Source organism: Cherax quadricarinatus, chromosome 21, assembly GCF_038502225.1.
Source record: "Cherax quadricarinatus isolate ZL_2023a chromosome 21, ASM3850222v1, whole genome shotgun sequence".
NCBI classification, from domain to species: domain Eukaryota; kingdom Metazoa; phylum Arthropoda; class Malacostraca; order Decapoda; family Parastacidae; genus Cherax; species Cherax quadricarinatus.
Genome location: NC_091312.1, coordinates 18,156,143 through 18,181,040, shown reverse-complemented (window position 1 = coordinate 18,181,040; position 24,898 = coordinate 18,156,143). Strand labels below are relative to the sequence as shown.

Here is a 24,898-nt window from a genome sequence, read left to right as displayed (position 1 = left end):
TTTACCTGCCTTGATATGTTGATCTGCTAAAGTGGAAAGAGATCCATTCAATAAAGACAGAGAATCTTGAAACCTAACCTTACCTATGTCTACTTTCAAGAATTTGAGACCTTGTTTCGAATGAAGTTTAATGTCATATTTATCAACCTGCAATTCCTTAAAATTATTCCTAAATCATGGCAAAAAAGTAATAATTTCTCACTCTTATCTTTACACTGCAAATTACAACGACCACAATAGGCACCAATATAATTATTGAAATTTAAAGTGTGGTCATGATGTTTATGTTTGTCTTGGGCATTTTTGAAGGTGTTACCACATAATTCACAAGTGATCTGAGAATCATGTCTCATCTTATCCTCCTCTGTCATATGGATTACATGATACTCTCTTCTAAACTTTATTTTAGTCCATTCACCAATAACATTTAAAATGAAATGATTAACAGCATCCTCCCCCTTATAACTCTTCATACACACTATTTCTCCTTTGCGATCAAATATAATATAACAATAGGCAATAGCTTTATGACGAGACTCAATTTTACCTGCCGGGAGAGTGGTGTCTAATGCACATTCGAAATCAAATACACCGATATATTCGCTGGAATGTGTATGACTAAAATTTTTAAAGTGTACTGTTGTTCCTTCCGGGAAATACGAGAACCTGTATTCTTCAGATCCTTTTCCTGATGGAACCTTTAATGAAAGTGCCCTTCTTCTATGCACTGATATTCCGTACCATCAGCTATTTGTTCGTACTTCACTGCATTACACAGCAGCCCGTATCCACTTGCACAAGTGGTATACGCTCTGTTCTTTATATCTCTCTCCTTCTCGGGCATTATCTATTCCGGATATTGCCTTTCTTGTTTCGTCAATACCGCCACCGCTTCTGTTACTTGGTGATTTTAATGCCCATCATATCCTCTGGGGGGATCACTGTGATTCCCGTGGCATTCAGTTAGAGGCTTTTCTTGCTACCCACCCCCTCCATGTTTTAAATACAGGTACTCACACCCATTTTGATCCTCGGACTCACACCCTCTCTTGCATCGATCTCTCAGTCTGCTCTTCCTCCGCCGCATTAGACTTCACCTGGTCTGTTCTCCCAGATTTATGTGACAGCGATCATTTCCCAATCATTCTTACTTCCCCTTCATATTCACCACCTCTTCGTATCCCATGCTGGCAATTTGATCAGGAAAATTGGAACCTTTACTCACAACTAACTGTTTTTAGTGAGGTTCCTTCTTCATCCTCCATTAATGAGCTTTTACACCTCTTCTCGTCCTCCATTATACCCGCAGCTTCTCATTCTATACCCCAAACTTCGGGCAGGCATTCTCAGAAATGCGTGCCTTGGTGGTCTCCTGCTTGTGCTCGTGCAGTACGTTTGAAACACACTGCATGGGGCAGGTACCAGTACAATAGAATCACAGACTTCTTGATTTTAAGCAGAAGTATGCGATCGCTCGCCGTGTCATCCGTGATGCTAAACGCACTTGCTGGCGAGATTATGTCTCCACCATCACCTCTGCTTTCTCTATGAGTGCAGTCTGGAAAAAAGTACGAAAACTGAGTGGTAAATATTCTCTTGATCCAGCTCCTGATCTGCGGGTTGCCGGTGTTGATATAGCAAACCCACTAGATGTTGCCAATGAAATTGGCAATCATCTGGCCCACATTTCTCAGGGGCTCCATCTATGCCCCTCGTTTCTTTCCTCAAAGTCTGCAAGAGAGTTAGCACCCTTGGACTTTTCTTCTCTCAGAGAACAGTATAATGTGCCTTTTACACTTCAAGAACTGGAGGCAACACCTCAGCTTGCCGATCATCGGCAGCTGGGCCCGACGATATTCATATTCGTATGCTACAACATTTACATCAGTCAGCCCTTGCAGTCCTATTACACCTTTTCAATCTTATTTGGTCACAAGGAGTTCTTCCACAGCTGTGGAAATCTGCCATTGTTCTCCCTTTCTGCTAACCAGGCACTACGGGACATGAAGCCTCCCACTATCGTCCCATTGCTCTTACCAGTGCAGTTTGCAAAGTGATGGAACGCCTGGTAAATAAACATTTAGTGTGGCATTTAGAGACACACAAGAGTCTCTCCACTCGTCAATATGGCTTTCGTAAGTGACGTTCTACCATAAACCCCTTACTACACTTGGATACGTATGCTCGTAATGCCTTTGCGAATTATCACTCAGTTATTGCCATATTTTTTGATCTTTAGAAGGCATATGACACAACTTGGAGGTATAATATTTTGGCCCAAGCCCATTCCTTAGGCCTCCGAGGCAATCTACCATCCTTCCTTAAGAACTTTTTAACTGACAGGCATTTCCGTATTTGGGTTAATAATGTGCTCTCCCCGGACTTTATCCAAGCTGAAGGTGTCCCCCAGGGATGTGTTCTGAGCACAACACTTTTTCTCCTTGCTATAAATGATTTGGCCTCTAGTCTTCCATCAAATATTTGGTCATCACTCTATGTTGATGACCTGTGTTGATGCCTGTGCAGGCGCTGACTGTCACCTCATTACAGTTTCTCTCCAGCATGCAGTCGACCGTGTTTCCAATTGGGCCACCACTCATGGGTTTAAATTTTCCAGCACCAAAACTCACCAAATTACTTTCACTAGACGTTCTGTCATCTCCGATCATCCTTTGTACCTCTATGGCTCCCATATCCCTGAACGTGATACAGTCAGGTTTCTGGGCTTCCTCTTTGACCATAGGTTATCCTGGAAACCTCACATTACCTCTCTGAAGGCAACTTGTCACAGCCGGCTGAACCTTCTTAAAACCCTTTCTCATCTTTCATGGGGAGCTGATCGTCGAACTCTCCTTCGCCTACATTCCACCCTCATTTTATCGAAACTTGATTATGGTGACCAGATCTATTCACCGGCCTCTCCTGCTACTCTCTCTAGCCTTAACCCCATTCATCACCAAGGATTACGTTCATGCTTTGGTGCTTTTCGCTCTTCCCCTGTTGAGAGTCTCTATGCAGAAGCGAACGTTCCATCCTTATCCGATCGCCGTGATGCCCATTGCCTTCGCTACTATGTACACTCGCATGATCTCGCATGATAGAATGGTCACTGATATTAGTAGACATTCTTTATTTCTTCACCGCCCCTGTTTACTCCGTCCCTTCTCTCTTCGCCTTCATTCGCTCTTGTCTTCTCTTCAATTACCACTTTTCTATGTTCATGTAGCATCTCACTTTTCCCTACCCCCCTGGGAAGTTCCAGCTGTTCGAGTCTGTTCTTTCTCTCTCCCTTGCTCGAAAGCCCAACTGTCTACGGTCGCTTCCCGCTCTCTTTTTCTTGACCACTTCCACTCTCATTCTCATGCCATTGCTGTGTACACAGATGGCTCTAAGTCTTCTGACGGCGTAGGATTCGCAGCAATGTTTCCAGACAGCGTCGTATGAGGGCATTTACTATCTTCGGCTAGTATTTTTACTGCTGAATTGTATGCCATTCTTGCAGCATTTATCCGTATTGCATCTATGCCTGTGTCATCATTTGTGGTTGTCTCAGACTCGCTTAGTGCTTTACAGGCTATACAGAAATTTGATACACCTCACCCCTTAGTCCTCCGTATCCAACTTTGACTACGCCGCATCTTTACCAAGCATAAAGATATTGTTTTTTGCTGGGTCCCTGGTCATGTTGACGTACAGGGCAATGAACAGGCAGACACTGCTGCACGGTCAGCAGTACATGACCTACCAGTTTCATATAGAGGTATTCCATTTATGGACTATTTTGCTGCAATAGCTACCCACCTTCACACCCGTTGGCAACAACGTTGGTCTACTATGCTCGGTAACAAACTTCAACCTATTAAACCGAGTATAGGTTACTGGCCGTCTTCTTGTCACCAGTGTCGAGGTTGGGGGACTACTCTCTCCCGTCTTCGCATTGGCCATATTCGTCTTACTCATGGATATCTCATGGAGAGGCGCCCTGCTCCTCTCTGTGAGAATTGCCAGGCTCCATTATCAGTTAGCCACATTCTGTTGGACTGCCCACTTTATCAACGAGCACGCAGAATTTACCTCCGTCGTCGTCTTCGCTCTGCTGCTCTCTCTTTACCTTCCCTTCTCGCTGACGGACCCACCTTTCATCCGGACTCTCTCATTGACTTTTTGACAACAACTGACTTACTTCACAAACTCTGATGCCTCCAGCCCTTTCTGCCTCAATCTCTTGCTACCCTCTACCCCATACTATCCCCTGCCCCGCTGTTTTCTGTAACCTACTGATCATCCCTCCCCCCTTTTGCCGCCCAGTACCCTCGCTTCCTTCCCTACCCTGCAGCGCTGTATAGCCCTTGTGGCTTAGCGCTTCTTTTTGATTATAATAATAATAATGTGAACAGAGTTGCAGAGTTATGAGAGGTTTGTCCCTGATCACGAAAGGTGACATACTCTACCAAAAACAGAGTCTAAATCACACGAACTGACAGAACAAAGACAAGATGTTGCTTTCTCCCCGAGCAGCAACGAGAGGGAGGCAGGGCCAACAGCCCCTACGATAGGTGATTCGTAGGGGTTGCAGGTAGTTAGCAGTGTTGGCAGCCAATCAAAACTAATAGCGAGCACAATGAGAGGTGTAGTTGTTACATCCTCCCTACATACATCACCTAATATAATAAGTCAAATATTAATATAAAGCATGAAGTGTTCATTTTAACTATTAATGAAAATATCACTTATATAAAATTATATGAAAAGTAATATAGTATATACAATTTATTCATTGTGCCCTTTTCAGGGGGGTGCAAAATAACATTATATAGAAGCCTCTCGGAAATCATTCATGATAGAAACAGCTGGAATACTTGCATATTATTAAATTACCAAAAGACCTTGGACAGTGTCATGCTAAAATTGCAGTCCAGGATGACACAATGTTACCATGGAAGAGAGAGTGCTTATTTAAAACACGGAGAGCATGAATAAACAGGATGAACGGGGGACCGTGGCCCCATCAGATACCATGGTTCGATTCTTTCCCTGCCCCCGTGTTGAGTTTAACAGAGTACATTTATGAAAAGGAAGCAAACCTAATTTTGGGCAGAAGTTTAAATGGTTAATTCTATTTCTGATATATATCAGTAAATAATAATAGGGCATAGAGTTTACTTTAATCCCAATTATGGGAATTAATGAATTCTTGAGTTATAGAATACAGATTAATTGCGGCTTCAATTTCCCCAGTGCATTTGACTGCCTTTAAGAATAATTAATGAACTACCTCCTGGTCGACCACTCTTTATTTGCAAGCAAAATTACTTGTCCAGTAATGTAATGATTCTGCCCACAGATCATGTCAGGTGTGGCCAGGTGTGCAGTGAGGGTGAAGGACCTGTGGTACCCATTGGCACTGTCGCGATCTCTCACGACCTCAGCTGCAGCTCATCAAATAAGTGCAGCAGCAGCAGCGGCAGCAGCAGCAGAGAAGCGGAACCTAGAACCTAGACCAGTATCTGAAGTGCCAGGGCCCCTAGTGCTGCCATTCCTGGGCACTTTGCACTCCATGATCTTGAACAAGTGTAAGTTATAGAACAGCTAATAACTGTATTACATATAATACCGTAAGACCGCAATAGGAACAGTAGTAGAAGGGATGACATCACAACAGGAACAGTACATAAGAACATAAGAACATAAGAAAGGAGGAACACTGCAGGAGGCCTGTTGGCCCATACTAGGCAGGTCCTTTACAATTCATCCCACTAACAAAACATTTGCCGAACCCAATTTTCAATGCCACCCAAGAAATAAGCTCTGATGTGCAAGTCCCACTCAAATCCAACCCCTCCCACTCATGTACTTATCCAACCTAAATTTGAAACTACTCAAAGTCCTAGCCTCAATAACCCAACTAGGTAGACTGTTCCACTCATCAACTACCCTATTTCCAAACCAATACTTTCCTATGTCCTTTCTAAATCTAAACTTATCTAATTTAAATCCATTACTGCGGGTTCTCTCTTGGAGAGACATCCTCAAGACCTTATTAACATGCCCTTTATTAATACCTATCTTCCACTTATACACTTCGATCAGGTCTCCCCTCATTCTTCGTCTAACAAGTGAATGTAACTTAAGAGTCTTCAATCTTTCTTCATAAGGAAGATGACATCACAACAGGAAATGTAGTACAAATTGATATCGCACCAGGAACAGTAGTATAGAAGGGTTGACATCAAATCAGGAAAAGTAGTAGAAGGGCTGACTATCACAACAGGAACATCAGTGGATTGATTGATTGATGAAAGATATGTATATAACACCAAATGGAAATCTTTAGCATATGAGTAGGATTTATTTGTGCTGGTTTACACAAATTTTAATCATAAACAAGCACTGCACAATTCCTTTCCAAGACTCTAGACTTCTTCATGAAAGTTAGAATCTCTCTTAGTCCCCCATAACATCATCGTATATTAAGAGTCGACTTACCTCTGCTCAAATTGCATTCAGTTCATCTTTACTGATGTTATCGAGAAAATAACAATAGCAATACCTATCAGTCTCCTCACTGATATTGTTGAATTGAAAATTAAGAACGATTATCAGGCGAATATAATAATAATAATAATAATAATAATAATAATAATATTGACTTTTGTCCTGACAGCCTTCAATAGCTCCAATGTCCATCTCTACTTTAAAAAAATGATCGAAGATTATGGCCCGATCGTTAAGTTTATCGCCCCGTTCACACCGTCTACGGTATTGATAGCTAACCCTTACGACGCAGAGACCCTCATCCGAGCCACAATGGACAACCCACTCAGGGACGGCTTCGACTCCTTCAAGAAGATTAGAAAGGACGCTGTAGACAATTACTTTGAAAACAAAACTGGGATATTGACAGAGTACGTTTACAATTGTCAATGTTTCTGATTGCGCACACTACTCTATCACTTTCTCCCCATCCCCCCATCCCCTCTCTCTCTTAATATTTGAGTTTTATAGTTATGCCTTAAGGTACTGAGATATTCGCAACAACAATGACTTGTTATTTTAAGGTGTCAATTAATTCCAGAAATGGCGAGGAGTGGTGGAGGGTTCGTAGCCAAGTTCAGACAAGAATGATGAGAGTCAAGGAGGTGGTGGCCTACCTGCCTGTCATGGACCAGATTTCTTTGGAGTTCATGGATAGGTGAGGCATGTCCTGGAGAGGTGGGGGATATTCTTAATGTGTTAAAGAACTAGATCATTTAGAGATGCTTTGGATATGTTAGGAAGGTACAGGATGTTTTACTGAATTATTGGATATGTTAGGTAGGTCCTGTTTATGTTATAGTGGTCCTAAATATGACAAGGAGGCCATGGATAGGTTCCAGAGGAAGTCTTGAATGTACTGCATTAGGGAAGTCCTGTGCTATATAGGTTAAGGAATTCCTGTATTTATTAGGAAGGTCATGGATATGTTTGGAAAGTTCTTTATAAGTAAACGTGTCACGGACAAGGGAGAGATAAACCAGTAGGAAATTAGTTAATTTATCATTTTATTTAAATGTTGGGTACAGAGGAGAGGAAGTTTGGGTTGACATCTTTGCCTTTTGTCCTCCAGAATCGCATCACTGCAGTCACAGTTCGGGGAGATGCCAAGTGACTTCCAGAATGAGATGTACAAGTGGGCTCTTGAATGTATGTAACTCTCAGAAGCAATAATCACAAAAAATTTGTTTAATTCAGAGTTTTAAATAAGACTGATATCTTATAGAAGATTTTAAAGCGTGAAAATTATGTATATATTGGCTTCGGACAAAGTGAATGCTTCCTTCCTTTAAATTTAATGCCGAACGGTCCTTTCGAGATTAGCGTTTTGCAGTACGATAGCAAAAACAACAACAAAAACTTCAGCCAAACGACTTGCTTTAAATTCTCGTAAAAAAATGGTATTTATTGATTTCCGTGGTATAAACCTTGGTAATAAATACCGACAAGTTGGTTTAGAAAGACACGTAAGCAAACACTATAACAAATTTATTAGAAAACGTTTCGGTCCTGGGACCTTGATCACTTCTAACATACAGAGGTAGAAAGACATTATATATATAGGCGGAGAGTGAGATGTGACGCACGTGACCTGACCGTAAAATTCTGATAATATGTTTTCTATTTTTGTGTACAGCTGTCGGCAGTGTAGCCTTGAATCGTCGACTGGGTTGTTTGGATCCAAACATCACACCGGACTCAGAGCCCATAAGGCTGATCAGCCTCGTAAATGAGCTCTTTACTGCTCTGAATGACGCAGAATTCAGTGCTCATCTGTGGGAGGTGTTCCCAACCCCATCCTTCAAGAAACTCAAGAAGACTCACCAGGAGTTCCTTGTGTAAGTGATTTTTCGCTGAATCTGAATCTTGTTGGTACTCTGAAACTTTTGGCATGAGAAAGTTCCATCACCAGAGACCACAAATTAAATAATTTATATATAAAACTCCCATATTAAGAAACATTGAACAGCTTCCAAAAAAATGTTTCTTAATAATATTTTTGATAATCAGTATTGCTCTAATATCCAGCTCTTTTGCAACAACGTTTTATGTAAGATAAAGTTTATCAAGTCACTGACTTGATGAATCTCTACAAAACAACCTTGTTTTCCTCCGTGACCAGCATGCTCTTGTATCCTGAAATACAACAGTGTAAACAAGTACTTCTTAATTTTAATGTTTTGCCCCAAAGCAGCATATTTGTTGAGCCTCTTTTCCTTCCCTAATTTCCACAACAAGAGATTTGACGTCAGTGATGGTCTCTTAATCCAAAGAATTAGACTCGTACTTCATTACCTGTCTCGAACCTGACTGCCACTATTCTCCAGGTGCTGTTTGATTCCCTTTGGAGTCAGCGCTGCCCTGAGAATGTATTAATGATTTAAATGATGTGGACGCCATATATATCTTATAGGCGACAGCGCCGGAGAATTTATTAAAAGAATTATAAACTGAGCTCCAAAGAGGCTAACATAACGTCAACCTGTGTCATGCATTATATATATATGTATATATATATATATATATATATATATATATATATATATATATATATACAAGAAATTCGCAAGAGCAGGCGAAATATACACAAACACTGATCTCTGGCTGAAGGAGACTCGAACCTACGAACCTTGGCACAAGGTACGCAGTGCTATACCAATCTACCCACACTGGACAATACGTACCTTGGCGTGCAGCTTGCGCTACACGTTGATCCAAGGCAGCCAGCTTTCAGGGATAAGGTTTACAGCTTCTCATCTCTTCCCCTGCATGCATCAGCCTTACTAGAGATTTTAACAATGCAAGGAATTCGCAAGAGCAGGGGGGCAAGTTGCATGCCAAGGTATTGTCCAGTGTGGGTAGATTGGTATAGCACTGCGTACCTTGTGCCAAGGTTCGTAGGTTCGAGTCTCCTTCAGCCAGAGATCAGTGTTTGTGTATAATTCGCCTGCTCTTGCGAAATCCTTGCGTTGTTAAAATCTCTAGTAAAGCTGATGCATGCAGGGGATGAGATGAAAAGCTGTAAGCCTTATCCCTGAAAGCTGGCTGCCTTGGATCAACGTGTAGCGCAAGTTGCACGCCAAAGTATTGTCCAGTGTGGGTAGATTGGTATAGCACTGCTTACCTTGTGCCAAGGTTCGTAGGTTCGAGTCTCCTTCAGCCAGAGATCAGTGTTTGTATATATATATATATATATATATATATATATATATATATATATATATATATATATATATATATATATATACAAAACCACTGTGAAAGAATAGAGAATTCCAAGCACTTTCGTGACTACTCACATTATCAAGGAACAATGAAAGTAAAGCATCAAAGGAGAGTATATAAAGGGGTAGCCCACACCTCACTATCAGATCCCACAACACCTGACGCGAGACAGCAAGCCCGCCGGCCGAACTAGACAGGTCCTTCACACAACCCACCATCAAACTATTCTACCCAAGAAATAAGAAATTTAAAAAATTATTATTTGTCCAATGTATTATTAAATTCTTCCTAAATTCTATTAATTATAAATGGATCTAATTTGTATAAACCAAAGGAAATATTCATATTATTGTCAAAACTGCTTTTTATGAAACAAGATTCAATTATATTCCTGTCGACCATGGACTTGCTTGATACTACTTTCTCAACTTTTTGAAAATCAATTGGATGGTTAAAATCTCTTACATGAATAAATAGAGCATTGGAATCTTGTCCAGTTCTAATGCTATATTTATGTTGTTTTAATTTTAGTTCGTCAACATAACGGAGCCAGGTGACATTCTCCTCATAACTCCTAAACGCTTCAATGTTAAAGCTCTCCAAGACAAGCTCAACCAGATCGAGCCTTCAATCCAGTTCACACTTGAAGAAGAAGTCGACAACACTCTTCCTTTCCTTGATGTTCTGCTTTGCAAAGCTGACCACGAACTTCGTTTTAAAGTCTATCGAAAACCCACCAACCAAAGCGATCTTCTCCACTTTTACTCTCACCACGACACCAAAACCAAACGTGGTGTAATTATAGGCTTCTTCCTGCGTGCACTCAGAATCTGCAGCAATGAGTTTTTTGAAGAAGAATGCACGATGATTGAAGAAGTATTTTCTAAACTCCACTATCCTCGTCACTTCATCAGAGACTGCAGACGACGGGCATTAAACATCTTCAACACACCCAGAGAAGACACTGCCGAGAAGAGATACATAGTCCTCCCCACCAACTCCATTGCCAAACACGTTTCCAACATCTTTTCCAATACCTCATTTCAAGTATCTACCTCCACAACCACGACCATCAAGGACATTACCAGTGATAGACAGGACAAGCTTCCACCCTCTGCAGGGGTATACATAATCCCTTGTAATGACTGCAACAAGTTATACGTGGGCGAAACATCAAGGGACCTCCAAACACGTATTTCAGAACACCAATACGCTAGCAGGTCTAACGACACAAGGAATGCCTGCGTACAACACCGTAATTCACACAACCACTTGATAAACTACAGAAACTCAAGACTTATCGCCACAGAAGACAACACTCAATACCGAAGAATCCTGGAATCATCACTTATTTCTATATCCGACAACTTCAACCAGAATAGTGGCTTCTATAACATAGCTGAACCACTTGCCAAGAAACTTCTTCATCGCTATCCCACTGTAGAAGGTCTGCTCACAAACTTATCCAATCTCCTTTCCAAGCTACCCAAGATTTTAGACTCTATAACCCCACTCGGTACATCATCAGATGCAGCATTCTCCACTTGACCTCAGCATTCTGAACCTGACTATAAATACTCGCGTTCCTTCCACCCCAGGTAGTTCTGTTTGTGACTTGAAAAAGCCCACTGTGTGGGCGAAACGTAGTCAATAAAGGATCACATTATACTGCATATGTGTTTATATTTCCATTGTGTCGGTATTTTATACCATTTATTTCCATCTCTCCTTTCTATTGGTAAGCCATGCCTCTATCCATGCTAGAACTTTACCTCCTGTACCATGAGCTGCCACTTTTCTTAATAGTCTCTTGTGAGGTACTCTATCGAAGGCTTTACTAAAATCAAAATAAACAATATCATATTCTTTATCAGTGTCAACTGTCTCAAATGTTCTATTGAAAAACGTCAGTAAATTTGTCAGGCAGGAACGACCTCTCGTGAATCCATGCTGAGATTCATTTATCAAGTTATGCTCTTCAAGGTGACCTCTAATAATGTCACCTATAATTGATTCTAATAACTTGCCCACTATAGATGTCAGGCTTATTGGACGGTAATTTGAAGGAGTGGACTTACCCCCTGATTTGAATATAGGAACCACATTAGCCATGTTCCACAACTCTGGTACAAAACCGGTAAGGATGGACGCGTTAAACACACTCGTTAATGGCTGACTAAGCTCCATCTTGCATTCCTTAAGTACCCTGGAAAACAACTTATCGGGTCTCGGGGACTTATTTTGCTTCAGTTTGTCTATCTGTTTAATAACCATGTCCCTCGTGACCGTAATATTAGTTAATTTAAATTCATCAGGAGCCAAATAATTGTTAATTACTGGAATCTCATTTACATCTTCCTGTGTAAAAACTGACAAAAAATAGTCATTAAATAAGGAACACATTTCCAGTTCGTTATCTGTCAGCTGTCCATTCCCAATTTTCAGAGGTCCTACTTTTTCCTTCACCTTCGTCCTATACACTTGAAAGAACCCCTTTGGATTAGTCTTTGATTCATTAGCAACTCTAATTTCATAGTCACGCTTAGCCTTTCTAATCCCCGTTTTTACTTCTCTTTTAAGCTGGACATATTGGTCAGTAAGGTTAACCTCTCCTCTTCTGATGCGCCTATAAATTCCCCTTTTCTCCCCTAATAGATGCTTTAGCCTCCTGTTAATCCATTTCGGATCGTTATTATTAGACCTAATTTCTCTCTGGGGAATGTATATACTCTGAGCATGTTGCACATTATTAAGAAAAAAATCATAAATGCAGATCCCTTCATAATCATGAGTATGATCATCGCCAATAAAATCATTAGCTAGATAACTTCAATCGAGATTTGACAGGTGTTCCCTAAGTCCATTGTAATCGGCAGAACGAAAATCTGGGATTTTTACCGTATTATCATTATTCTTGTATTCCCAGTTAATGCTGAAGGTGATGGATTTGTGATCACTTGCGCCAAGGTCTTCAGTGATATCCAGATTATTTATGAGTGTTTCCTTATTTGACAAGACTAGGTCAAGCAAATTATTACCCCTGGTAGGCTCTGTTACATACTGCTTCAGAAAACAGTCTTGAACTGTTTCCATAATGTCACTGGACTCCAGATTACCGGTCAAAGAATTCCAGTCTATTTGACTAAAGTTAACATCCCCTACTATCACTATGTTATTGTGTCTAGAAGCCCTAACAATTTCGTCCCAAAGAAGTCTCCCTCTATCGTGATCCAAGCCTGGAGGTCGGTATATTACACCTAGAATTAGTTTTTCTTGACCCTCTACAAACTCTACCCAAACAGATTCTGTTACTGTTCCATCTATTTTTATACCTGTTTTTATGCAACAATTAATATTTTCTCGAACATATAATGCAACTCCTCCCCCCTTCCCACAACATCTATCCACGTGGAACAACTTAAACCCTTGAATATTACACTCAGCAATCATATCCCGACTCTTTAAATCATACCACATTTCAGTTAATGCAATGACATCGAAGTTCCCAGCACATGCTATCAAACGTAGTTCATTAATCTTATTTCTTGCACTTCGACTGTTAGCATAAAATACCATTATATGTTTTTTTCTTCTGCACATTTTTCCTATTCATCTTTGTTTTTATGCAATTTCTGAAATTATCATTACCTAGGGTTACTCCATGACAGTTACTATTAAGATTCTTAATATCAGAGCATAAGTCAATATATCCATATTCATTTTTTATCATTTCTAAACCCATACCTCTAACAAATCCTAGTTTAAAGTCCTAACAACCCCCTCAACTGAGCTAGCAAGAAAATCCACACCTGCCCTGGATAAGTGAACCCCATCCCTGGCATACATGTCATTTCGGCCATAGAAGTTGTCCCAGTTGTCAATGAATGGTATTGCATTATCCTTACAGTGTTTATCCAGCCAGCAATTAATACCAATTGCTCTGGACAACCATTCATTTCCAACAACCCTTCTTGGCAAAATGCCACATATAACAGGGCGTTCCCCCTTCTTCCTAATTATGTCTATTGCTGTCTTGAACCTTGAAAGTCCTCACTTCTGCGCTTGCCTACATCACTGCCTCCAGCACTGAGGCAGATGATGGGATTGATCCCATTACCGTTCATGATGTTGTCAAACCGTCTAACAATGTCCTCCATCCCAGCCCCAGGAAAGCAAACTCTCTGTCTCCTACTCCTGTCCTTCAAGCAGAAAGCCCTATCCATATATCTAACCTGGCTATCCCCAACAACAACAATATTCTTGCCTTCCTTGTTGTCGTTCGTCGTGACGATCCCAGTAGTCGACTCACATTCGTCGGGTAGCACCGAGAATGCGTTGGAGGTTTCCACAAGAGTTTCCACAGCAGTCTCTTTCTTCTTCAACGTTTCTGGCTTTCCATTCGTCTTCTTGATCGTCAACTTTGTCCCCTGCTGTCCAGCCACTGACCACGATCCCTTCTTGACCTGAGGACTCGAAACAGGAGGACTACTACGAATCCTCTTGTTTTCCTCGGTCAATCGCCGTATCCCCATCTTTGCTACCCTCAATTCTTCCTTAAGCTGCTGGTAAAGTTGCTCCATGGAGGGCATCTTGGTTCAGTCCACAGGAGCACACAAGACACTTCTTCACAGAGTTAAGTACAGGTCACCACTGATTGTAAAAAGTATTTTTAGCAACTTTAAAAGATTTATCAATTACATTTCTTGGGTATTTCAAATCATTACCTATATCATAAATTTCAGATATTTCCTCATCTATGAACTCTGGACTACAGATTCGTAAAGCTCTCAAAAACATTGATGAGAAAACAGACAGTTTAACTCTATCTTGATGGGAAGAATAATAGTGGACATAGGAACAGTTATTTGTAGATTTTCTGTAAATTTTAAATTTGAATTCATTATTACACTTAATAATTAAAACATCTAGAAAAGGCAATGAGTTATTTTCTTCAAATTCAACAGTAAAATTTATAGAATAAGCTAAGCTATTTAATTTGAGAAAGTAGTATCAAGCAAGTCCATGGTCGACAGGAATATAATTGAATCTTGTTTCATAAAAAGCAGTTTTGACAATAATATGAATATTTCCTTTGGTTTATATAAATTAGATCCATTTATAATTAATAGAATTTGGGAAGAATTTAATAATACACTGGACAAATAATAATTTTTTAAATTTCTTATTTCTTGGGTAGAATAGTTTGATGGTGGGTTGTGTGAAGGACCTGTCTAGTTCGGCCGGCGGGCCTGCTGTCTCGCGTCAGGTGTTGTGGGATCTGATAGTGAGGTGTGGGCTACCCCTTTATATATTCTCCTTTGATGCTTTACTTTCATTGTTCCTTGATAATGTGAGTAGTCACGAAAGGGCTTGGAATTCTCTATTCTTTCACAGTGGTTGTTTTGCATATTCTAAAATGACCTATTTACTGTGATCTTATTGCATATATATATATATATATATATATATATATATATATATATATATATATATATATATATATATATATATATATATATATATATATATATATATATATGAAGGGAGATACCTCCTCTAGAACTTTACTGGGGACCCCTCATCCTCAGAGAAGACAATGAACGGACAAGGTTCTCCCCGGTGCTGTTTGTATATTTTCTTCTACCATCCCTATGTTTTTATGCTACATGCTAACTTTATTAATAGACAGAATACATTGATAGAAAACAAACATGAATGCATTGGTACAATATATCAAAGGTTATGAATCTCCTCCAGCTCCTCCGAAGCCGGACGCAAGCCCAATATGCAGCATGCATTTTCCCTCTGGATGGCCACGCTGAGGAGCTGGAATGTGAAAGTGGCTGCCCTTGGGTCCCTGGTGGTGTCGAGGAGTCTGGAACCCAGTTCTTTAAGGAAACGTGTGGTATTTTTTCCCCATGGCCCAAGGTCTCTGATCCCACTGGGACAAACTGATACTCTTGGTTTATGTCCCTGTACTTGCTGATCTTGTACTCCTCCCTGTGGTCAGCAGCTCCTCCCTGTCGCCCGACACTGTGATGGATGTAGGTGTCAGCCAGTGTGGACACACAGGTATAGTCCCATGCTAAGAGCTTGCCATTCTTCCAAGGATAGATGGTGATCCCATCGGGGTGGTTTGCTGGGTTGTGGGTATTGTTGGCTGCTAGTGATCGGCTGTGTGTGTGTGTGTGTGTGTGTGTGTGTGTACTCACCTAATTGTACTCACCTAATTGTGGTTGCAGGGGTCGAGACTCAGCTCCTGGCCCCGCCTCTTCACTGATCGCTACTGGATCCTCTCTCTCTCTGCTTCCTGAGCTTTGTCATACCTCTTCTTAAAACTATGTATGGTTCCTGCCTCCACTACTTCACTTGCTAGGCTATTCCACTTGCTGACAACTCTATGACTGAAGAAATACTTCCTAACGTCCCTGTGACTCGTCTGAGTCTTCAGCTTCCAGTTGTGACCCCTTGTCCCTGTGTCCCCTCTCTGGAACATCCTATCTCTGTCCACCTTGTCTATTCCCCGCAGTATCTTGTATGTCGCTATCATGTCTCCCCTGACCCTTCTGTCCTCCAGTGTCGTCAGTCCGATTTCCCTTAACCTTTCCTCGTACGACATTCCCTTGAGCTCTGGGACTAGCCTTGTTGCAAACCTTTGTACTTTCTCTAACTTCTTGGCGTGCTTGACCAGGTGTGGGTTCCAGACTGGTGCTGCATACTCCAGTATGGGCCTAACATACACAGTGTACAGTGTCTTGAACGATTCCTTATTAAGGTATCGGAACGCTATTCTCAGGTTTGCCAGGCGCCCGTATGCTGCAGCGGTTATTTGGTTGATGTGTGCCTCCGGTGATGTGCTCGGTGTTATGGTCACCCCAAGGTCTTTCTCCCTGAGTGAGGTCTGTAGTCTTTGTCCACCTAGCCTATACTCTGTCTGCGGTCTTCTTTGCCCCTCCCCAATCTTCATGACTTTGCATTTGGCTGGATTGAATTCGAGAAGCCAGTTACTGGACCACATGTCCAGCCTCTCCAGGTCTCTTTGCAGTCCTGCCTCATCCTCGTCCGATTTAATTCTTCTCATCAACTTCACGTCATCTGCGAACAGGGACACTTCAGAGTCTATTCCTTCCATCATGTCGTTCACATATATCAAAAATAGCACTGGTCCTAGAACTGACCCCTGTGGGACCCCGCTCGTAACAGGCGCCCACTGTGATACCTCTTCACGTACCATGACTCGTTGCTGCCTCCCTGTCAGGTATTCCCTTATCCATTGCAGTGCCCTTCCTTTTACGTGTGCCTGATCCTCCAGCTTCTGCACTAATCTCTTGTGGGGAACTGTGTCAAAGGCCTTCCTGCAGTCTAGGAAAACGCAATCTACCCAACCCTCTCTCTCGTGTCTTACTTCTGTTACCTTGTCATAAAACTCCAGGAGGTTTGTGATACAAGATTTGCCTTCCATGAACCCATGCTGGTTTTCATTTATAATCTTGTTCCTTTCCAGGTGTTCGACCACTCTCCTCCTGACAATCTTCTCATGACTTTGCACACGATACATGTCAGAGACACAGGTCTGTAGTTTAGTGCCTCGTTTCTGTTTCCTTTCTTAAATATGGGGACTACATTAGCTGTCTTCCATTTCTCAGGTAGTTGCCCAGTTTCAAGGGATGTGTTGAAGATTGTGGTTAGAGGCACACACAGCATCTCTGCTCCTTCTCTAAGGACCCATGGGGAGATGTTGTCCGGTCCCATCGCCTTTGAGGTGTCAAGGTCACTTAAGAGCTTCTTCACCTCCTCCTCAGTTGTTCGTATGTCATCCAACACTTGTTGGTATATTCCCTCTTGATGTTCCCTTCTGTTCTGTCTTCCCACAGCCCTTCCTGTCTCTACTGTAAAAACCTCCTTAAATCTCCTGTTCAGCTCCTCACATACCTCCTGATCATTTCTTGTGAGTTCTCCACCTTCTGTCCTTAATCTGATCACCTGGTCTTTGACTGTTGTCTTCCTCCTGATGTGGCTATACAACAGTTTTGGGTCAGTCTTGATTCTCGATGCTATGTCATTTTCATACTGTCGCTGGGCCTCCCTCCTTACCTGTGCGTACTCATTCCTGGCTCTGCGACTGATCTCCCTATTTTCGTGTGTTCTCTGCCTTCTGTACTTTTTCCATTCTCTACTGCGCTTTGTTTTTGCCTCCTTACACCGTCGGGTGAACCAGGGGCTTGTTCTGGTCTTCCCGTTGTTACTGTTGCCCTTGGGAATGAGCCTTTCCACTGCCTCCTTGCATTTTGTTGCTACATATTCCATCATTTCATTTACTGGCTTTCCTGCCAGTTCTCTGTCCCACTGGACCTCCCGCAGGAAGTTCTTCAACCCTATGTAGTCCCCTCTTTTATAGTCAGGTTTTTCCCATTCTACTCCTGTTATTCTCTCCACTTGCAGCTCTACTATGTATTCAAAGCACGTCATCACCAGTTGTACTTCATTTGTGTGTGTGTGTGTGTGTGTGTGTGTGTGTGTGTATTTTATTAAGAGTAATTTCTTTTTAGCTAATTTATGAATTTTATGATGGAGGAATGAACAGTATAAAAATTATACTATACGTCTCTATTTTTAGTATCTGGTTCTAGGTTCTCCAGAAATTATATTAATTATCATGCAAATGAAGTACAACTGGTGATGACGTGGAATCAATCAGTAATGATCCAAAAGTCCGATGTTCCGATGTTTTTTTCTTTTTGAAACGTCTACTTCAGCATAGGTTATCCTATTCGTTTCTGCGTACAAGACCATACACGCCGCCTTGCCAGTGGGCTTTAGATCCATCAGTGAATATAATTTTTGACAGTTGTTTATCAAAGTTTAGGGAGAGATTTGTTGACGAGTCTTTTGTAATATGGTATGTATGAATCATAATTGAAGTTGTACATATCAACAAGTCTGCGCGCATGTAACATAAGAAAGAAGGAACACTGCAGCAGGCCTACTGGCCCATGCAAGGCGGGTGCATGTCACCCCCCCTCCCCGGCTTCGATCAATGACCCACCCAGTCAGGTCACATCGACTTAAGGAAGGAACACGGCATCAGACCTAGTAGCACAAGCTAGTGAGGTCCAGCTCACACCCACTCACACAAACTCATGTATTTATCGAGCCTATTTTTAAAACTACACAACGTTTAGCTTCTATGATGAATTTACTGAAAGGTATTTTCAGATATAAATATGTGTGAGGGATGGGGTAGATAATAATCTTGCCATGCACACCGACGAATGGTACTTGATGTTTGTCTGTTAATATCTTAGACATACATATAATAAAAAAAATCCTGAATTCGTTAGTGAATGTGTTGATAACGTGCAGAATTGCGGACAAAAACATCCGAGAGACGGAGGCGGCGTTGCTGGCAAAGGAGCCTAGTGATGACCAGGAACTGACACTGATGGAGGGACTGCTCCTCAAGCCAGGACTCTCCCGCAAGGACGTGGTCACCCTCATCCTCGACATGCTCTTCGCTGGCATTGATACAGTGAGAATAACTTAAACGACTTGCCTGACTGATTCTTCCTTTTTTCTTCTTCCGGTTATGGGTAGTTGCTTAGAGGTTTCTTTTCTTTTTTCCTCCGTAATAGAGTAAAAGTTTTTTGCGGTTATTTTGGTATATAATACTGAAACTGCAAATTACCCACGATAGAGCTAATGTAAGTCTCTCATCTCTTATTATCTTAGATATAAAAAACACAGAGTTCTCTTGTTCACATTTATTGGCATAGTTTTTAGTAGGTATTAATAGTCAGAACGAAAGATGGTCCTGTTTCACTAGTAAGATATCCAAATATGTGATCATCTGTAACAACCTTGCTGTCAGTGACGCACGAGAGAGAAGTTTCACTCCGGAAAAAATAAACACATAAGCAGTATAATGTGAACCTTTATTGACAAACGTTTCGCCCACTGTGTGAGCGAAACGCTGTTAATAAAGATTCACATTATACTACTTACGTGTTTATTTTTCCACTGTGTCGGTATTTTATACTATTTATTTTCGAAGTTCCACTTCAGACAAACCTCATTACTTGTAATGAAGCACTTAGAAAGTTTTAATGGTAACAAAGAGTTCAGTTGAGACGTTCAGGTCAGAGTAATATAGCAACGACAAGTAATTGCATACAAGAGAATGCTATGTTAAACCCCCAAGTGTTGTTTTATATGGCGCAGCGGCATCTAATGATTTTTAGACTATTTATTTTCTATTCGATTCTTTATCTGAAAAGTTCCAGTGCCCAAAATGGACAAATGAAAGTGTTGAAATCGCCTCTAATCAATTGGAGTACTCACTGTCGTGCTCAGGTAACCAGTCAGATCGTCCTAAATCCTTCCCAAAGGGAGTGAGGAGATGAAAAGTGAGATTTTGTAGTTCCAAACTAGGGAGCCGGTGGCTCACAATCACTCGTAAGTTTGAATAATGGCTGTTTACAGTCACTTTCACCAGTTCATAAAAAAAGTAAATACTCTGAAAGCGAGAATAAAATGATCTTAGAATAAGCAAATCTATAGCATACTGGAAACATTATTAAATCCCTCCAGTATTTCTAAGATGGTATGTTAAAGGATTAACTTTTTTTTTGTCGAATTATACAGCGATTTTATTCCCTACAAAGGCCCGCAGTGAAATCCCGATTGCTGTGAGTACCTCTTGATTCGGTGAAGGGATTTTGATCCATGGAACTAGGCTTATACTCCCCTTCTATGAACCTGAATGCCTCCCATTCCCCGGGCCCTAAATGATCCATACGGATTCAGCGCTTCACCCCGAATAAAATAAATTAAAATCATTGCTGAGTACGTGCCCAAGTGATGCTTCAGGCTGTTTCAGTTGTCTGGCAGATGGCCATAATAAGGATGATGGTAGTAGTCATTTAGTAAAAGGATGACTCATCTGCCCACTTTATTCACAGATATCGCTTAGAATTGTTCCCACTTTTTTTTATAGCTCTTAATGAAGTCATTGACAAGTTTTCCAAAGACATCCTAGCTATGGAATCTTTGCGTCCTGGGTAAGAAACCTTAAAGGGGACTACACTTTTTTTGTTGGGGGGAGGGGGAATGGGTGAGTATCTCTTTCCTTTTAGATATTATTTGCTGATGAAATAATATTTACAATATACTCTGTATTCCTCCGCCTATATCTGTGACTCTTTCTAAAATATGTACGAAGACATCGCACACTCTGGGTTTCGCAATGTATCTACTGGCTAGAAACCCGGAGATGCAGACTCGACTGCAAGAGGAGGTGGATACTGTGCTCGGGGACCACAAAGGTCCACTCACTCACCATCACCTGGCCAAGCTCCACTACCTCAAGGCTGTCATTAAAGAATCTATGAGGTATATATAACCTGAACTCAATGAGTCATTTATTTTTTTGCTTACTTTTAGTCTGCTATGGTATTTGGTAAATACATTTACAACAATATTGTAATAGCAAATATTACAAATATTACTTGCTATTTATACAATTATTTTTTATTTTAGTCATTATCTATTATGCATCATTCAGATATGAATATAAAGTATAATCGCTTTTTGAGAAGATACTCATGCAGTATATTACATTTTAGGCTGCTACCTACAGCGATGGGCTTTGAAAGAACTTTGGATAAGGAACTTATTATCAGTGGATACTTAATTCCTAAAGGGGTTCGTAATATTCACTCCATGTATAGTTAAAAATGTAATTCTTTCCTCAACAAAAGTTGTCATTTAATCAACAAAGTGCAGATAATTGTCAATAATTGTATTTTGAAAATTAGGAACAGACCAAATCATAATCAAGCTTTTTTTCCAATTTAAAGGTTACTTTGTGAATTTAATCGTTTATACTGTATAATTTGTATCACTATATCTTGTGCCTACACTTGCCAAATATTAAACTTTGTTAACCTGACGAATATCTGAGCACTTTAATGTGTTTTATTACTTACACAGTGGTCAGTTATGATATTGAGCATGCTGATGGGTTGGGATGAATCGCTCTTTCCTAGAGCGAAGGAGTTCCTGCCTGAGCGGTGGTTGAGGAACAAGTCTCTCGGCACCATTCATCCTTACTCCACATTTCCCTTCGGCGCTGGCACTAGGATGTGCGTCGGTCGACGCATCGCTGAGCAAGAGATGTACACCTTCCTCACTAGAGTAAGTAATCCTCTAGTTTACCTCTTGGTGGTTCTGAGGTTTATAGAGGCTAGTTTTAATACGGAATTAATAGATATTTAAAGGGAATATGTTGGTTTAGAAAGACACGTAAGCAAACACCGACATATTTATTAGAAAACGTTTCGGTCCTGGGACCTTGATCACTTCCAACATACAGAAGCAGAAAGATATTATATATAGGCGGAGCTAAGCACCACCAACCGAACAACACAGGAGGGAGTCACATGATCTCAGCGTCTACCCGTCCTCATCCCAATATGGCACTCTTCTGCACGAGGCTGTCATCTGCTGAGGACCCGGTTAACCTCCAAGAAGACATAAACAAAGTTTTCCAGTGGGCAACGGAAAACAATCTGATGTTCAATGAGGACAAATTCCAACTACTCCGTTATGGAAAACTGGAGGAGATAATTACTAGAACAGAGTATACTACAAACTCTGGCCATACAATAGAGCGGAAAAATAATGTAAGGGACCTGGGAGTTGTAATGTCTGAGGATCTCACTTTCAAGGATCACAACAGTGCCACGATCACAAGTGCAAAGAAAATGATAGGATGGATAATGAGAACGTTCAAAACGAGAGATGCCAAGCCAATGATTTTCCTTTTCAAATCACTTGTTCTCTCTAGGCTGGAATACTGCTGTACATTAACATCTCCATTCAAAGCAGGTGAAATTGCAGATCTAGAGAGTGTACAGAGATCCTTTACTGCACGTATAAGTTCTGTCAAGCACCTTAACTACTGGGAGCGCTTGGAAGCACTTGTACTCCTTGGAACGCAGGAGGGAGAGATATATCATAATCTACACTTGGAAAATCCTGGAAGGAATGGTCCCGAATCTGCACACACAAATCACTCCCTTCGAAAGTAAAAGACTGGGCAGGCGATGCAAAATACCCCCAATTAAAAGTAGGGGCGCCATTGGTACACTAAGAGAAAACACCATAAGTGTCCGGGGCCCAAGACTGTTCAACAGCCTCCCATCAAGCATTAGGGGAATTACCAATAAACCCCTGGCTGCCTTCAAGAGAGAGCTGGACAGATACCTAAAGTCAATACCGGATCAGCCGGGCTGTGGCTCATACGTTGGACTGCGTGCGGCCAGCAGTAATAGCCTGGTTGATCAGGCCCTGATCCACCGGGAGGCCTGGTCATGGGCCTGGCCGCGGGGGCATTGATCCCCGGAATAACCTCCAGGTAAACTCCAGGTAAGGTCCCAGGACCGGAACGTTTTCTAATAAATGTCATAGTTTTTGCTTACGTGTCTTTCTAAACCAACTTGTCGGTATTTATTGCCAAGCCAAGATCGCAAGTTCTGCCTATTCGGCACGACATATATATATATATATATATATATATATATATATATATATATATATATATATATATATATATATATATATATATATATATATATATATATATATATATATATATATATATATATATATATATATATATATATATATATATATATATATATATATATATATATACATATATATATATATATATATATATATATATATATATATATATATATATATATATATATATATATATATATATATATATATATATGTCGTGCCGAATAGGCAGAACTTGCGATCTTGGCTTAAATAGCAACGCTCATCTTGCCATATAGGACAAGTGAAAATTTGTGTATGCAATATTTTCGCCAAAACCATTCTGAACCTAACGAAAAAAATATATTTCACTGTTTTTGTTTAGTATTAAATTACTGTAAGCAAATCTAAAATATATTTAGTTGGGTTAGGCTAAAATAAATTGTTCTTGTTATAATAAAGTTAGGTTAGTTTTCTAAGTTCCTTTTGGTGCAAAATTAAAATTTTTTACATAAAAGCCTACATAGTAGGCTTTTTCAGTCGAGTACAGAAAGTAGGCAGGAGCAGTAGAGATGTGAAGACGATGTAATCAGTCCATCATCACTCTTGAAGTCGTAGATCTGAGGTTGTCAATCCCTCAGCCTGGAGACTTCTCCAGACAAAGTCATTTATATCGTGTCGAAGTCTGACCTGTCAACTCATTCACTTTTTGACCTGTACTCCCACGCGCTGACCAAACATTCCCCGCCCCTCCCTTTCCTGCACTGTGAGAGGTTCAACGTTCCCTATAAATTTAAGTTCATCTTTCACCTGTGTATCTGCTGAAAAGGATGCCGAAAGGGGGTCAAAATATACAGATCAATTAATCTTCTGAATTTCTTTGTCTATGTGGGTTATGATAGAGCACTGACAAGTGCTCATTACAATTTAGTTCTTCATATAACAATAATAACAACAACAATAATAATAATAATAATAATAATAATAATAATAATAATAATAATAATAATAATTTATTCGTGTACAGGCAATGCAGCGCTTCACAATTGATTACAAGTATGAAGACATTGAAGTTATTTGTCGCCTGGTGTTTGCCTCTGCTACACCACTCAAGCTCAACTTCACGGAGAGGCGCTGATACTGCTGTGAGAGACGCTGACTGACTGGTGTGAGAAGCGCCAACTGACTGTTGTGAGAAGCACTAACTGACTGATGTGAGAAGCGCCAACTGACTGATGTGAGAAGCGCTAACTGACTGATGTGAGAAGCACTAACTGACTGATGTGAGAAGCGCTAACTGACTGATGTGAGAAGCGCTAACTGACTGATGTGAAGCTAACTGACGCACTAACTGACTGTTGTGAGAAGCGCTAACTGACTGATGTGAGAAGCACTAACTGACTGTTGTAACTGACTGATGTGAGAAGCGCTAACTGACTGTTGTGAGAAGCGCTAACTGACTGTTGTGAGAAGCGCTAACTGACTGTTGTGAGAAGCGCTAACTGACTGTTGTGAGAAGCGCTAACTGACTGTTGTGAGAAGCGCCAACTGACTGTTGTGAGAAGCACTAACTGAC

The 24,898-nt window shown here is 40.8% G+C and overlaps 1 protein-coding gene across 1 annotated transcript; it reads left to right on the top strand.

The window, feature by feature from the left end:
* The first annotated feature begins 2,126 nt into the window (after window positions 1-2,126).
* Window positions 2,127-24,494, top strand: LOC128689140 (probable cytochrome P450 49a1). The gene is made up of 11 exons (XM_053777272.2): window positions 2,127-2,135; window positions 5,345-5,573; window positions 6,665-6,905; window positions 7,076-7,192; window positions 7,607-7,683; window positions 8,171-8,372; window positions 19,123-19,288; window positions 20,978-21,147; window positions 21,381-21,459; window positions 21,748-21,951; window positions 24,350-24,494. The coding sequence occupies exons 1-11, from the start codon at window positions 2,127-2,129 to the stop codon at window positions 24,458-24,460; spliced, it is 1,605 nt and encodes a 534-aa protein (XP_053633247.2). The 3' UTR covers window positions 24,461-24,494.
* The last annotated feature ends 404 nt before the right edge of the window (window positions 24,495-24,898 follow it).

Excerpts from the sequence above, each read along its gene's own strand:
- LOC128689140 (XM_053777272.2), top strand. Across the intron at positions 6,906-7,075 it reads AAAACTGGGATATTGACAGA|AAATGGCGAGGAGTGGTGGA; the intron begins GTACGTTTACAA and ends AATTAATTCCAG. Across the intron at positions 8,373-19,122 it reads ACTCACCAGGAGTTCCTTGT|AATTGCGGACAAAAACATCC; the intron begins GTAAGTGATTTT and ends GATAACGTGCAG.